This window comes from Haliaeetus leucocephalus, unplaced genomic scaffold (genome assembly GCF_000737465.1).
Source record: "Haliaeetus leucocephalus isolate CR32 unplaced genomic scaffold, Haliaeetus_leucocephalus-4.0 Scaffold473, whole genome shotgun sequence".
Lineage (NCBI taxonomy): Eukaryota > Metazoa > Chordata > Aves > Accipitriformes > Accipitridae > Haliaeetus > Haliaeetus leucocephalus.
The window spans coordinates 1989086-2005555 of record NW_010972909.1 but is presented as its reverse complement, the minus strand read 5'-3'; the positions used below and the strand labels follow the sequence as shown (position 1 = coordinate 2005555).

The 16470-nt window shown below is 43.3% G+C and overlaps 1 protein-coding gene across 4 annotated transcripts in view; it reads right to left on the bottom strand.

Moving 5' to 3' along the window:
* ETV6 (ets variant 6) overlaps nucleotides 1-16470 on the bottom strand; it is a 137522-nt gene that overhangs the window by 78104 nt on the left and 42948 nt on the right. For all 4 annotated transcript variants that reach the window (XM_010575295.1, XM_010575297.1, XM_010575298.1 and 1 more), the window contains one exon: nucleotides 12788-12917. In XM_010575295.1, coding sequence (XP_010573597.1) covers nucleotides 12788-12917 — 130 coding nt within the window. The remainder of the gene's footprint in view (nucleotides 1-12787; nucleotides 12918-16470) is intronic.

The window sequence follows — 16470 nt, the reverse complement described above, 5'->3', positions numbered from 1 at the left end:
CCTCTAATAAAAAGATCAAGGTGCCTTAAACAATTACACACCCAGCAACACAGTAATGACTACTCAGAGTAATGCAGCTAAAAGCCTAGAGGTAATAAGACTACTAAGGAAGTTTCCAAGGAAGCAAGATACAAAGAAGTATGACACAGGAAAAAAAAGGGGGGGTGGGGGTGGGGAACAAAGAAGTATCTGTGTACAGAGGGGGTTTTCTGACAAAACGCCTTCACTGAAGCACAGAGAGGAAGTGAAAGCCAGCAAGGAGGTTAAAAATTGAAGGAGACATTGCTTGGAAGAAATCAGAACGAAAGAGAGATAGGAAAGAGGAACTTAGATACACAAAGGGAGATTTCCCCCCCTAGGAAATACACTTAAGCGGCAGAACTGAAATGAGTAACTGGTTTGTGGACCGGCAGGGACCAGGGCTGCTTCCTTCTGCACTACCGAGAAGGAGGAAGTAGAAAGGGAGAAATTCTCAGTATTGCATAAAACCAAAGAGGCACAGTCATTCCTTCATCTCTCTTCCCACAAACATTGGCAAATAAGTAGAAGCACAGCGCAAACCTACACGTTTACTCAGAAACACATATTTTCTGGATAAAACCATGGGAGCTGCTGAAGTCAGTGAGACGATTCCTATTCATTTCAGCAGGTCCAGGTGGTCACTCTTTTTTCACACTGCAAGCATCTATTAAGCTGGCTTGACAAACCATTTCTGGTTCAGACCCAACATTTCCACCTAGGACTTGTGTAATTTTATTCATGAGGGTCGATCCCCGGTTGTGCTTTCTGAACCCTCCGTTGCCACCACTATTTTTGTTGTTAGTGCCCAGGGTGGCAGAACAGTGAGCTCTGGAGTCTGTATGGAGGGAGGGTTTAAATATCACAGAATCTCTCCACTGGCTTGAGTTGATGGAAACGTTCTTTAAAGCTCAGCATCAAAGCATTCACTTTATAAGCTGCAAGCCTTGGTTCTTGTGCCAGCAGCGACTTCTCCCCGTAATTAATTAATACCGTATTAATTGTGCATGTTCCACAGGCCTGCTGAGGAGGCGTGGCAAGGCCTGCACATGCAGATCAACCTTCCTGGTGCAGCCAAGAAAGGAGCACAGGAGGAAGAAGGTAAAACCCCTTCAGGTACCTACAAAGGAAAATGGAGCACAAGCGATGTGCTCAGGACTACGCAACCAACATTTGAGGAGGGGTGCGCGCCAAGCCCTGCCATGGCGTTTCAGCGAACAATGAACGATAAGGGCGAGGAGGGATCTTCCACCAGCTGCACCCTTGTGCAATCTGTTCGGCTCTGGGCCAGCTGGGAGCACAACCAGCGGGCCAAGAGGAGGGGCCCATGGCAGCTGAGAACCCTTGCGGGTAGGATTTGTCCACAAGTCATAAGATCCTGTGAAATCGTTGGAAGGAGAAAGGGGGAGCAGAAGGAGGAAAAGGGAGATTATTTGACCTCCTCTCTGCTGTGCCGGGCCTCAACTCTCTGCTGATTGCCGGCACTGAAGAAGTTGCACCCTCGCCCTTCTAGGGGCTTTGGCCGTGGTGCAACCGGTGCCATGCACGGCAAGGAGCCCACCATGGTCACCTCACCCCCCTCCTCCCCAGGAAAGTTAGGGAGAGCGCTCACCACACGAACAAGTCAAAAAAGAGGATGCCCCAGCCACTAACACCCCCTGTGAAGAAGCCCGTCCCCAGACATGCCTCAGGATTTGGCTGGAGACACCTGCCCATCAGCAGCTACGCAGGACGTGCCAGAGCTTTCCCCACTGTAGGACAGAAACCAAGGTCTAACTAAGCGCTGATCAAGGTGATTTATGAAGCAGACTCACCCTCTATAAAACAATCGAGCTAGTGGACACATACATATTTTCAATTGTAATCTGAATGACAGGTACAGCTGGCCTGAAATCTAACCTGCAAAGACGTTTTCACACTAGCTCTTGCACCAAATTTATTCATCTCTATAAATTTTTGTGTAGGTAAACAATTTGGTTTTCTGAAGGTATTGTGCGTTTGGCGTTGTTAAAAACACAAAGAAAAGCAGGACTAGCAAAGGAAAATTTTAGCAAGAGTCCAAAGTAAAAAGCATTAAATTAAAAATGCATGAAAGAGAACCATAAAAAGGGGGGAGAAAACGCAGAAAATTCAGAAGGTTTATAAACTAACTGCACAAAATTGTCCCAGCAAGTTACTTTTAGAATAAAGGAAATTTGTGTCTAACTATGAATTTGCTACAGCACATCCACAGTAAATGTGTAAAAATGCAGTTGACAATCATGCTACTTATTCTGAGATGACAAAGCACCTTAACAAACTACATACGGAAAAAGAAGCACTAAAATATAGGCACATAGTAAAACCATTATGAATTCTGCTTAAACCAGGTAATACTTTTCCTTTATGAGGAATTCAAAATACAATTTATGTTTACCATATAAAAAGGGGATTTTTTTTCTTTTACAGTGTTGTGAGAAGGATGAGCAGAAATAAACAGACATCTAAACTTTACACAATTAAATGTACAGATGCAGATTAAAATCTTAATTTGTTTTTCTGGAGAGCCAATGGGTGCCAGACCTAAGACTCTTAACCTACACTGTCCCTTTCTTTCAGCAGTTTGAAAGAAAGGCTAAACAAATCTCCCTACATTTTTAAAAAATAAAAAGGTAGCTATTTATAGCTGCATTTATTGGAGCTGTTTCCTTATCAGGAAGTATGTAGCTGGGAATTACTGTCTGCCTACATCGGAAATTCTTTCAGGGATACAAAAACCCAAAAAGGAAATTTCCCTTCAAAAATATTCTGTGTTTTTTTGCTGCTGGTGGGTTTAAAATAAAACATCAGTGCACTGACCAGGTCACAGCCCCTTTGGGAGGTTTGTTCTGCAAAGAAGCAGCTTTAAGACACCTGAGGGAAACATAAAAAAATGCTTCTAGAGAACTGAAAAAGGGAGAATGTCGAGAACATATTAATAAGAAAATAAACCTTTTTTGCAGGATGCTGAGATAGTGCAATTTCATTACCAGCATTATAGTATTTTCCTCTGAAATTAGCGTGTTCCTAGAGCTTATCCTTACCAGAAAGCATGTGCAAAATTTATCATTCTGGCAAAGAGCTGACTCTCGTGATGCTGACTACAACTGGTTTGTTCAGACCAGGTCTTCACTGTGGTCAGTATAGTTGTCAGACCCTCCCAGCTGAACTCCTGTCACACAGTTCACTGCTTCCTCCTCCACTCCCAGGGCATGTCCAGTGGTACATAGTCCAAAAGCCAATGAAACTACCACTCTTCCTTTGAGAAGGGAGTATGTAATGCCAAAAGCCTGTATTGGGGTACCATCCCCTTCTGCAAGTCACAGCACCAGGACAGGGCAAAGACCATGTAAGACATGGGTAGAATATTGCTTGTCCGTAGGAGAGGTCCAGTTTTTCATGGCACATGGGATCTGGTGCTACAGGTAACTCTGGGACTTGGATAGTGAATCTCCAGCTACAAGGATCCACTCAGTAAACTCTCAGATAGGAAGACTTGCACTGTCTCCAAATCAACCCCTGTAACTGCGAATTTTGCCACAGAGTCCCTCATCCTACCTCTCCACTGATTGCAGAACACCCCATACTATGCCCGTGGACTCTAAAGGCAGGAAGGATATGTTGGTTAATCATTAAGAGATGTTAATTTCATTTTAACTTGTCATGGTGTAATTTAACATTTTCATTTTCTGGTCTGTATAATTGCCATAGAGCTACTTGACCCTGCTGCCAGTGCAGAATGGACACTTTTTTTCAGTGGGATACAAAAGCATATGGAGATCAAAACCAGACAGACATATACAGTAAATAAAGCAGGATCCTTAGGGCTATTCCCAGGGTATGATTTTTATGCATGAAGGGTCATAAGCAAAGATTTAGGGCTGAGCAAGTATCCTAATGCTTTGACTCTAGAAAGCCCATCAATGGTGACTTTTTATTAACTCACAACATCACCAACCATATGCCTATTAAATATATAAATAACTCATAACTTCTTGAACAAGGAACACTGCTACATTAATAGCAGCGTGTTAGTCCTGCACAAAACAGTTTACATGAGGAGTGAGCACATTCAAACATATTCATCCCATAAAAGACAGACAGCGCACAAGCATCCACAACATTAGAATGGCTGATGCACAAGTGCTTACCCCTCCCAAGTATCTTTGGAAAATGATCTTGGGAAGAGGCGCTTGGCTGAGGCATTGGAATGGGCCTCCAAATCTGGATGGAATCATTTTACCAAGAATTTCTTCAATTAACTTACAAATCATTTACTCCTCCTGCTCCAGCAGTAAAATGGGGAGTTGTAAAATGGGCATAAAATCCCATTTAATGGAGATTTTGTCAGGCTGTATTTGTTAAGCACCAGAAGGAGTGCCAGCACAGGAAAGAGAAGACATACAAGTACAGCAGAAGGAAATCCAGCCTCTCATAAAGGGCATCAAATAATTGTTTTCTTTCTGTATGTGTATACACATGACCTACTGAAGCTGCAGCAGGGGTCCCCTCACACACTATGTACCCCTCTCAGTGCTGGACAGTGGTGCCCTCTTCCAATGTTCAGAGGCTCAGCTCTGTTTTTTATTAGGGGAGTGGACATTGCATGCATGCTATGTTGTTTCCGCAGGGTTTTCTACCACACTTGTGTTTTGTTTCAAGGCACTCACCACACAATGGTTTGTTATTGTGGAGTTGTTAGTCATGGCTTACACGCAGTTTCTCTTCTGTGTTTTCTTTAATTGTAGGGCTATTTATGAACGCTGGGTTCTTTACGTTAATGTTATTTCTTTAAAAAAAAAGAACAAACATGGAAGCATTTATAACATAACACGAATGAAAAATTAAACAGTCACATTTGGGATGGAAAGAGAAAAGCAAGCTAATTTTAGGTTCACTGATCTTGACAGCGTCCCTTTAAGACAAAGCTAAAAATGCTTCAAACCCAGCAATACCATAAATGTCCTGCTGCTTTTGCTTCTTATTCCTCCCCACACTTTCCAGGGGAATTCCATAAGGGATCGGCTTGAATCCCAGATTAAAGCGACATGGCTCCCTTTCCCCTCTGAAGAGAGGCGAGTCTGTGTTTTGAAGATTTAAAACCCAGAAGTGAAGCTTTCCAGGAGGGTAAAAGGCTGGCTTAGCACCACTGGGACTCCCACACTGCTGGCTCTCATACCCTGAAGCACAGGTCTCTTGCCCTCCCAACCTCAGGACTGCTTTGCAAGTTCCCACTTGGGGCAGGAAGGATCTCATCCCTCCACACACTTCCACTGGGGATTGTCGGTGCAGGAAACTGCTGTGTTAACTCTGTCTGGGTAACAACGAGGTACGTTTTTAAAAAATGTAAAGGAAAAAAAAAAGGCGGCACTTGACTCTAAAATACTCTATCAAGAAGCAGAAACCAGCTCACAGCACTGGCCCTTTACAACAAGTCTCTTCTCACTTAACCTGGATGCCTCTGCCACCAGGCAGCAGTAAGAAGCTAAAAGATTTAAGGTTCAACTCGCCAGCTGGCGTTACATCATGGAGTTACATCAAGGGTGACAACTGAGGTGGCCCTGAGTCAGCCACACACAAACCCAGTGACAAGGGGCTCAGTTTCCCATAGGTGATGAACAGAGACCATGCCCGAAGAACGTAAAGCAGGATTTTCCTGATCCAAAGGCCACAGCTTTCCCAGCTGGATCAGTAATGAGGTTTCACTCTTCCCAGTCCAACATATTCCAGGTAAAGCTCTTTCAAGTAAAATAGTAGCATCTATATTGTGCCCAGCCATGGTGCAAAAGTGAATCTGATACTGGGCTTCCCAACCATCCAAATTGCCTGTCTGTATGATTGCTTCAAAGCTGGCCTAAGATTCACTGTAAGAAACACTCAGGAGGCAGGCTGGAGTAGATGAGTTAAATTCAGATGAGCACCTAAGGCTGCCTGTGGAAGAGGCCACCTTAGGTAAGAGGCAAGCATAATCGATGTCTCGCTGGCTCGTGATTTTCATCCTGTTTGCCTAACAACTGAATGTAACTCACAATCATGAAGGAGTCAGGCCTGGTCACTTCACTAGGGCTGACTGAAGTAACAGTCGCTGAGGCTGACAGGATGGCTGGCTGAGACTTCCACAGTCCAGCCAACCTGTCAGTAGATTATTACGAGTTATGAACTGGAGGACCAGGAGGCAGTGCCAAACAGAGGAAGCAGACGGACCCTGCCCTGCATAGCTCACAACATAAACGTGCAAGAAAAGACCATGGCGGGAGACTAAGATGCAACATCAAGAAGATTGAATACTGCAAACAGTCAGGTGGTAGCAAGCAGGGCCACTGTGCTGGCTTAATTTTTCTCTACCCAGAGAGAGAATCGAGGTAAAAAGCAGATTAGGGGGAAAGGCAAGCATATAAAGGACAGTAAGAGGGAGGAACGAGGCTTAAGTGGCCATAATGTCAGAGACGAGCAAAGAAGGGGCTGGAGGAAGCCAATCATCTGAGAAACAGGCCAGTCCAGATCCCACTAAAGTCAGTGGGAATTTAAGCACTCATTTCAGTGGGACCAGGATTAGTCTCAGAGTCATTAATTTGACGTTCTGGCCACCTCTCACAGTCGCTTTGTCTTATGCAGCTTTTATTTTATTTTCCCTGTATGTGCGTCAGTCAGTTTTGTTCCACAAAGATACTTCCAAAGCAAATATTTTTATTGCTTGCTGCTCTAAATGTGGCTTAGGGTGAAGGGCTTTTTTTCCTGTCTCACTACATACTTTCAGTTCAATGCATTGAATATTCTAGTAACTAAATAACAATATGCTTAATGCTTCAAAGTGGCTTTCCAGCTGCTAGCCAAAATTGTAGAATAATTAACAGGTGCCAAAGGATTAATAAAAGGAGCAGCATAATTAATAGATACTATACAGAAAAAATGGATCCTTGGCAACTCTGACAGTGTTGTTGTTTCCTCCTCCTTCTCTTAATTGTTTCCTGCATTCCTTTAAAAAAAAAAAAGAAAAGAGAGAAAGAAAAAGAAAGAAAACTGGTGCCCTTAAAACACAAATGATGCTTATAAGCAACAATGTGTGATCAGGAGAAAGAAACTCATAATAAACTGCTTTCAGGTCTGTTAAATGCCTTAGTTTAAAGAACCTGCCCAACTGAGAGCTCAACTGCCTGGCCTGCCCTACTACTGATGTCCACACTTTGGGGATTATACAGAGGGTTTTTTTGCAGAACATGGTACAGCTAGGGTCACAAAGATGTCAAACCAATACAGAGCCACTGGACTAGTCCCCACCAAATCAGATTATCAAATACCAATATAAATAAGCATGCGGAAAGATTCCCATGAAAAGCTCGCTAAAAACTTAAAGCCTTTCATATAATCACTGCAGAAAACTAAATAAACTTCCCTTCTGTCCTCCTTAATGAAGGCAGTAGAACAGACAGTAATTACAAGGGACACAGAAATACTGAAATAAAAAAACATCATCTCACTAGCTGTATGTGACCAGGTCTGGATACTCTGAAGTTCAGCAAAATCACCTGTAGCCTGGAACATATCACACACTGGAAAACCAAAGACAAGAACCTAAGCCTACATTTGAAACAAAAAGTACTCAAAACGATTTTACAAATAGGTAAATAGCTTTCTCCACTACCACGACCCCCCAAAAAGTTCAATGCAGTCAAGATGACAACACCACTGCAGTCCCAATGTAAAAGTTCTCCCCTATGAGGTGTGCATGTAACCTGACATCCAGGGTGTGTCATTTTACTCTGAACATCAGTGCAGTCTGTTGGGGGTTCAGAAAAAACCAACAGCAAGAAAAATTAGCTGCTGCCAAGAATAATTGCTTCATGAATACAGAAAAGTACAGAAAAATGTGTGCAGTGTGCCTTGCTATGACAATGGGCTGCGGGTGTATGAAGGATGCCAACACTGAAGAAAGAAGAGTAATTAGTTCAGAGGAAGAAATGAACACTTGTTCATGCTTTTATCAATAGAAAACACTGTGAAATCTTTGCCCATGAGGCTCATCTCCCTAAACAAACACACACACGTTCCCAAGGGAAGATGCCCTTCAGAGATAAAAATCAGACCGTACAAATCAACAGAAACATGCAAGGGGGAATGCTGCCGCACAGATCATAGCATGCAACAGTCCTTTTTCAGCACTGATATTTCTGTGTCTCGTTGAAGAAGTTTTATGTTGAAGGAGACAAAGAAAACCATGAAGCCTTTAGCACATATTTACAGTTGCTGTTGTAGAAGGCAAACCACCTTATTTTCATCTTGCATGTTACGAAAAAGGAAAAAGCTATTTTCGCTCTGATTCAGAGCATATTAATAGACACAGGGAAGGGTTCTCACATCCATCTCTTAAATGCTGTATCCTCTATCCAGTTCCAAGAGCTTTTTACCACAAGGTATTGGCCATAGCACAAAATGAGTAACTAATGACATTGTACCAGACAAGACAAAAAGATCAGTTTTAATTAAAAAAGAAAAGAAAAAAAAAAAAAAAAAAAAGAACTTTTTCTCCTTGGTAATATGGAGTAAGTTTCCTCAGAGATAAGAGGTATGCAGATGGTTTCAGGACTTCCATCTATCTCAGTATTCTTGATTATCACAATATCTGGGCAGTCACTATACTAATTTTTACAATGTTTAAGAGCCTTTGCACTCATGTTTTTTTCATTTTACAGCAGGGAAACTGAAATAAGATGTCCAAGATCACAGAAGGCACCAAGGGCAGAGCCTTGTGCGAGAGCTGAACTTGCTTCTCTTGAATCCTCGGTAAACACCTCCATTTTTCCAAACACTCCTTCTATCTGACATTAGTGCAGTCTAGTGGAGCTCAGATACACCGCAAAGCTACCACAACATACACACCAGGGACAAAGAGTGAACTGGAGACCACTGTACTTTCTGACTACATACCTAAAATAGAGGAAAACATATTCTCCAGCTCCCCACTGATAGTTTGTTTACAATGCTCCCAACACTCAGTTACTAGGTAATAAGTGGATGTTAGGCAAACAAGTATGTTTAAAAGTATGGGTCAAAAGTCCCTTCCAGAGAAGCACAGCATCAGAAAAAGGTGTGTATTACCAGAAAATGATTCTCACTCTCCCAGAGCTTTCAAGTTAAGGCCGAATACATTGTACTTCTATACTATAAGAACAGGGCAGGCTGGGAAGAAAGCAGCTAATTAAAACAAGAAAGGCTGTGTGAGAAGGGGAAGGTGCCTTCACATCACCCCCAGGAAAAGGCGTTTTTCTATATTTCTAGCTGTGTTGACCAAAGAGGAGTCCTCCTCTGCATGCTTGTAGCAAAGAGGGATCTGCATTCCACCCTTCCAAACTTTGCACTTCCCCCTTTTCTAGCCTCTGGATCAAATCAGCTCGTCATAGCTGAGACCCATTTGCTCACCCAACAGTGAGAAATAATTTATTGCACCAAAGGAAATTGCTCTACTAATTGTCCTGATACTATTGGCTGTTAGCACCTTCAGAGTGCTGTTAAACATTAAAAAGAGTTAATTTTCTAATAGGAAGGGATAAAACACTGTCTGAATCCACAGAGTGCACTTCATGTTCCATCTGAAACGTTTGCCTCTAGTTCTACCTCCGCTTGGGCCAACTGCTGTCTTCAGCTGCACCTGTAGCACACCTCTTGAACCTGCAAGCTGGCAGAAATGAAGATGTATGGGTTAGGACTGAACTCTGCCTTTATTTCGGTAAATGCCATCAGAATGTCATGGAAACAGAGAATGAGTGGAGGCCTGACAAGCTATCAGCTCTGTGTATGACTGGAGAAACTCACCATATCTCCCTGTCACACTGGAATGAGTGAGGGTTGAGAGAAATTATTACACTTCACCTAATCAACAAAAACAACAATAAGGCTGGAACCAAACAAAATCTCAGACCTAGAAAACCCTCAGACTCTGCGGAGCTAAACCCAGTCTTCACACACAGTACCACAGCCTTTAACTAGAAATTAGCTACTTTGCCTGACTTCTAAAGTAGTTCGGATTTAGGACCAAAGTTGTCTCTCAGACACATCTCTTAAAAAAAAAAAAAAAAAACAACCAAAAAAAACAAACACAAAAATGAGAGGGGTCCATGCAGGAATTGCAAAATCCGATGTTAATACCTCTTAAACCTCATGACCTGACATCCAAGAGGCACTTAGTTATTTCTATACCTCGTATTAGGAAGACTACTCCTGAAATATGATCTTCAGTTCTGTTGTCCTCACTTCAAGAAGGATGTCTGAAGTGGGAAACAGTTCACAGAGATGATACAAACAGAATTTGAAATCTGGAAGCTTTACAGGAAGATTGACAGCCTTAAGAACCTCTCTTCCTATCCAGTTTAGCCAAGAACAGGTTAAGAAGTGACTTTATCTAAAAGCACCTATATCAGGAGTAGTCTTTTGACAATATTTAGCAGGAAAGGAGATAATGAGATCTAATAGTTGGAAACTGAAGCTTGACTAATTCAAACTATAAATAGGGCACTTAAAAAAAGGCAAATAAGGAGCATAATTAAGCATTGAAGGAACATCTAGAGACTTTATATCCTCCCCATCGCTGAAGTCTTTACATGAAGAGCAGAAATCTTTCTGCATAACACACTTAGCTCGGTGACTGGACATAAACGCAGGAGTTACTAAGGAAGTTCTGTAACTCAAGTTATACCAGAGATCGTTTTAGGGATTCATAATGGTCCCTTTTTGCCTAGCTATCAACCTATATGCTTTAAATAGTGGTTCTAACAGTGTTTGGGTCAGTTGGTTGGTGACAGGGTTTGGGTCAATATTGACCACATACTGACCTACAAAATACTATACTGCCAGGGACTACAACTAGTAGGACTATGTAAACCTGCTCCATGTTGTTTATGACCTGAGACACTAACTTTATGGAAGACTATTCCACAGATATTTAATGATTAGTCGTCTGTGTTTTCACACTACAAGTCAGACTGGTATGTAAATACTAATGGGAAAGAAGGCTCCTTGCAGGTTTAAAAATGTGCCAATCAAAAGAAAAGAAAAAACAAAACAAAAATCAAGGTGAAAGGCTCGATCACACCTAAAAACATTGGATAAAAAGTGTTCACTGAGAAGAAGCCTTATAGGCTTCACACTACCTCGCATGCTGGCTCGCTGATGGGAAGGAAGCAGGTAGTAAGCACAGTGCCCCACCCCTTTCAGCGTCAAGGGTCTCTGCTTTCCTGCCTTGTGCATCTGCCAGACCCAGTGGGGAAGGCAGCAAGTAACTGGAAAGCCAGCCGTGATCCTAGCTGTGGAGAGGACAGACAGTGGCTCCCACAGCAGAAGTAAATAGTACCAGCTAATGCAATGAGGGGGGGGGGGGGAAATCTCGGGGATTAAAAGTGCCAATGGCAAAAAGAACTGCTTCTGTGTTGTTTTTTTTCTGTCTAAGTTTTGGGCAAAGCATAGAAATGCCCTGTAAGTGTGGCAGCAAGTCCTCCCCAGGCTGGGGAAACAGGCCAGCAGCCACACATACAGGCAAGCAGGGTCTGGGAGCTCGCAGATACTCAGGCAGCAACCAGACATGGCCAGAAATGCTGCAGCGCCAGTTCCCATTCCCATCAGAAAGCACAGAAAAGGTACAACCTGGGCTATGCTGCAAGACAGGCAGAAAAGAGTAAAAGGCAGCAGCAGGCAAAAACAGGACTGTGCAGAACGCAGCATGGGCAACGAGTGACCTTGGGGCAGAGCAAATCAGTGACCAGCAAGGGAGCGAGCACAGGATTACAGAAGCGCTGGGAGCACAGTTTGCATCCAGAAAAGGAGTGTGCCTGGAAGACAGCTGAGGACAGGAATGAGAATGTCTTGTGATAAACATGGACTTTTTTTTCACCCCTGAAATCCCAAACACATTTGTCAGATGGCAATGCACAAAGTTCCATTTGCTCCTGGCCCTGTTGCTTGTTGTCGCTCAAGTACCCCAGGAATGTAACACCTGACAAAAGTAAACCTCTCAATTTACATCAGAACTGCTTCCCCTCCAAAAAGGAAAATTCCACTCTTCCTTGTCCCCATCCTATCTCACTAATTCACCTCTCGCTGGCCAGCAGCCCTTGGCCCTTCCTATTCCTCAAACATTAAATCATCTCAGCAAGGAAGCGCCTGGCTCTCGCCTTGCCCCCAAGCTCCAGTTTTTGTTCCAATGTCAGTGATATGCCCTTCCTCCTTTGCAGCATCCTTTTGTGCACAGCTAAGGTCATTCTTCCTCCTTTCCCACTGCCACTGTCAGGACACATGCTCTGTAGTAGAGAGCCTGGGCACCTGGAGTATTTAATATTGAGACCCATAACAACCTGAAAAATACCCACAGCACAAATGCACTCTACTTGCCACAGTTTGTGCTGTGACACAAGGTCAGAGTTTCACATAGCTGAACAATTCCTATACCATGGAAGGAAACATAGCACTTCCTGTCAAAATAAAACCTCCACATTTGTGCCTGTCATGAGAAATAAGCCAAATCCTTGACAGGGGGTGCAGGGGATGGGAGCAGGGGGCGGGATATAATGTACTGTATTTAAGAGTAATTTCCTTTGGTTAAAAATAATATTTCGAAAAATCAAACCAGCTAGAGCGTAAAAAAAAAAAAAAAAAAAGTCTAAAGCCAGGGGGCTTCCCCGCTCTCTTCCATAAAAATAGAAATACCTCCTCACCCCACCCCGCACCCTGCAAGAATGTAAGAAGCCTCAGCGCTGACACTCACGCAGGTGTGCCGGCAGTCTGATTGTGTCTTCCTCCATCCTGATCGCTCGAGGCACTGGGACATGTAGTGGTGAAGAGGAAGTGTAATTTGGTACCGGGCTCACTGGAGGTGTGTACGAAATTCTTTCCTGCTGTTAAAAAGAAAGCGGGGTGGGGGGGAGAGAAAGAGAGAGGACAACGTGAACTTTGGAACAGAGGTGTGAAACCAAGGCAGGGGAGGGGGAAGTGGGTGGAAGGAAGGAAGTATGCGCGCGTGGTGGGGGCGAGCAGCACTAGCGATGCACCTGGCTGCCCAGGGAGCCACGGAGCACAGCACGCTTGCGGGCAAGTGCTGCGCAGGCGACGTGCTGCCCAGTGTTGCAGCCAGGGGCCCAACAGCTCTTAGGGCGACGGGTTTGATTTTCTAAAGGTAGGTCCATGAAGTTTCCAAGGGTCTTCTCAGAAATTTGCCAGAAGGAAAGGGAAGTGACACATAAGTGGGGAGACTCTCAGGGTTTTATGTCGGTGAAAATCTTACAGCAACTCCATGATACATGCATGAGTACTGTTACAGAAAGTGTCAAAACCACTTAATCTTAAGCTAACATATCAGTCATGATCTAAGCATGTTTATTAACTATTTAACACTTTAAAATGCTATGAAGGAGTAAAGACATTAGTTTTGTCTTTGCTGCAGAAAACCCTACTCTATTGCTAAAAACTACTCTGTTTACCATCGAGTAATGTAGTACTTTTTTTTCCTTGCCTAAACTAGTTACTAGCACTTTCTTTGAAGTAGTTTAACTTGCAACCAAATAAGTCAGCATACAGAAAACAGCTACGCAAGGACAGTCAAATAGAGTTAAAGGGCAATTTGTGAATGTTGCATTAGTTTCATAATTGTCACTGTTAACGTTTTTATTTCTGAAAATGTCTGCCAAGAAATTTAAGACTGAAATTTCATCTGATTTGATGGGAAAATTCTTCCCTATTCTAAGCCTGTACTCCAATCACAGCACAAATTATACCCTTTGTAAATAAACATAGTCACAATTTTACAGGAGCATAAAAAAAAATCATTATCATATGCTTCCTGGAAGGCAATACATGCTATTCCCCAAAACTGTGCTGCTGACATTTAATGATGGCAGTGCGAACAGCCACATACGTACACACATAGAGAAGCAAAAAGCGCTACCTTTATTTCTTAGCATTTTCAAGAAAGTACATGTGCAGCCCCCCACCCTGACCCTGATCTCTGGCAAATGGAAAAGACAAATTTGGTGCTGGAGCAAGAGAAGGTAATTACTTCCATTACAAACCACAACATTATCATGGCTGTGTGGCAGGGAACTAGACTAAGGCTGATAGAGGCACCTGCAGAACGTAAGCACCCTCACTGCCAGCAAAGAGAAGGAGAGGTTTGTACAACATGAGTAAATAATAACTAAATGTACCAAAGCAGAAAACTCTTCAGACAGACTAGACGACATGTCCAAAAAGAAATAGGACACAGAGCACCCAGAAAGCCAGTTCATTCTGGTGCAAGGTGCTGCTATCAGCTTGCTGCTGAGGAGCTCACACAGAACCAGAAGTTTTGCCTCAACGTCTGGAGTCCCACCACTATACTATAGGCACCGCTGCTGACAGTCATTGCAGAGAAGACTGATGGCATGTGGAGAATAAACTGTTCTAACTATTCTGGGTTTAGACAGAGTGGGAAGACAGGCCTGGTTCACTCCACCATCGCTATGTTTTTTCTGCGAGTACCAGCCTCCATGGCTTTCAGCTCAGTACTTGTTACCCAGAAATTGTTCAATCTTATGTTCCAGTCTCCCACAAAGCTCTTTAATATCTTACTGCGTCCACTCAGTTTCTTTCTACTCATCACTGTCCAGGCAACAGCAACCCATTAGCTCATATGAATTTAGTTTTTCTTAGTTAATAAACAGGGATGTTCACTGAGACGTGGTGAAAGATGCACCTGTGGAGCTACAAAACATTATTCTGCTTTCAACTTATGCAACTCCTTCCCTGACCCAAAACGGCTGACTCTGTGCTTCGCGTTCCTGCAAGGCGCAGTGCGCTCTGCCCATTCTCCAGTCTTACTGCCCATCTGCACCTTCTCGCCACTGGTGCATAATACCAGCGATGCGCAAGGAGACCAGCCACTTCCTAGCATTTCCTGCTGCGATCCACAGCTCAGATTATCGAACCACACTGCAGCTGCTCGTTTTGCTTATTGAATGAGATATTTATAAAAAGAGGAACACTTCTGAAACATAGCCACACAGATGCCTGCCTCTGCAAACAGGCACTAGAGGATAGATGGGAGACCTGAAGTCCTTTTCCTCCCTGCTGAAGAACACAGGATACAGTCCAACCTCAGGTCACATTCCATCCTCACAGAAATTCTGAATCACCGCTGCAAAGACAAGGGCTAAGTGGCTTCAAAGGGCCTTCTTACTGGCCAACAGCAAGAGGAAAGTGCAAGCTGAAGACAAAATTAAATCCAGAACCCCATGCACTTCCCCCACCACCCAGGAGGTGCTGTATCAAACTAAGACATTACGCTTGCAGTACCTGCTGCCTTTCTCTCCACACTGATAAACCTCCTAAAGGCACACGGTAACCTCATTTATACCACAACAGCTTCATTGAGATTTACTGTTAGAAATAAAGACATTTAATTCATTGTTTCCTAGTATTCATAAGAACAGGACAGTAAAAACTAAAAAGAAGTTGTGGAAATGCAGTTACTTTTTCCACATAATTGAATGACCACAGTAATGTGTGAATTGGTAATATTTCCAGAACACATTTTACAAGGCACAAAACGGAGTTAGCTATCCAACTCTTACTGGTGCCTTTGAAATGCCCTCTCTTACTAATCCTGCATTTTCTTCCAGCACCTTTAACCCAAATATCAAAGCAATTCACAGACATTAGGTAAGTCTTTTTCCTTTTATTAGGCACACGGACAACTTGAGTTACAGAACGAGCAAAGCTCAAATGTGCTAAGTAATTTCAGAGTTAAGCTGTCTTGAAAAAGGACGGCATGTGTCTCTCAAGGGCAATGCATTTAACAAGTGCATCCTGAAACAGCAGCCCTTGTAACTGTCCTGGCCAGATTTCCAAAAGGTGTGGAATGGCACCGGGAGGTCAAGGCGCTGGGCTTGTGGAAAAATGAGCTTCAGCCCTGTTTGCAGCATGAGTCAGTAACATGGCTGGAAGCAGAACTGCAAACATCAGTCCAGTCCTGCAACCTACTGTAGCTCTGTGCTTCAGCCACAAGCAACTCCCAGCCTACACAGACGTGTGAATGCACAAGGTCACATTTGCTCCTCCAGGCTTTTTGAGGCTTTTTTAGAGTCACACTTCCAGGAAGTACCTGTTGTACTCACACCACTGAGAACAGATGTGCTTTAATCTTCACAACTCCAGAACTGCCTAGTGCTTCTCTCTGTGGGATCCATCAGACAAAAACATGGCTGGTATCTCATACTTCTAAGGTTATGCAACTAGATACTCCACTACTAGGAATTTTTCTGAAGGGTTTCCTAACCAGTCAGTTTAATATTTCCCTTTGCATTAAGGCCAAGAATAGATGGTTCAATGGTAAGATTGTTGAAGCAACAGCTTGGGAGTAAGGATAGGTAGTGCTGGTAGTAGAACCAGCATGAATCTTGCGTGTACTTGAGCAAA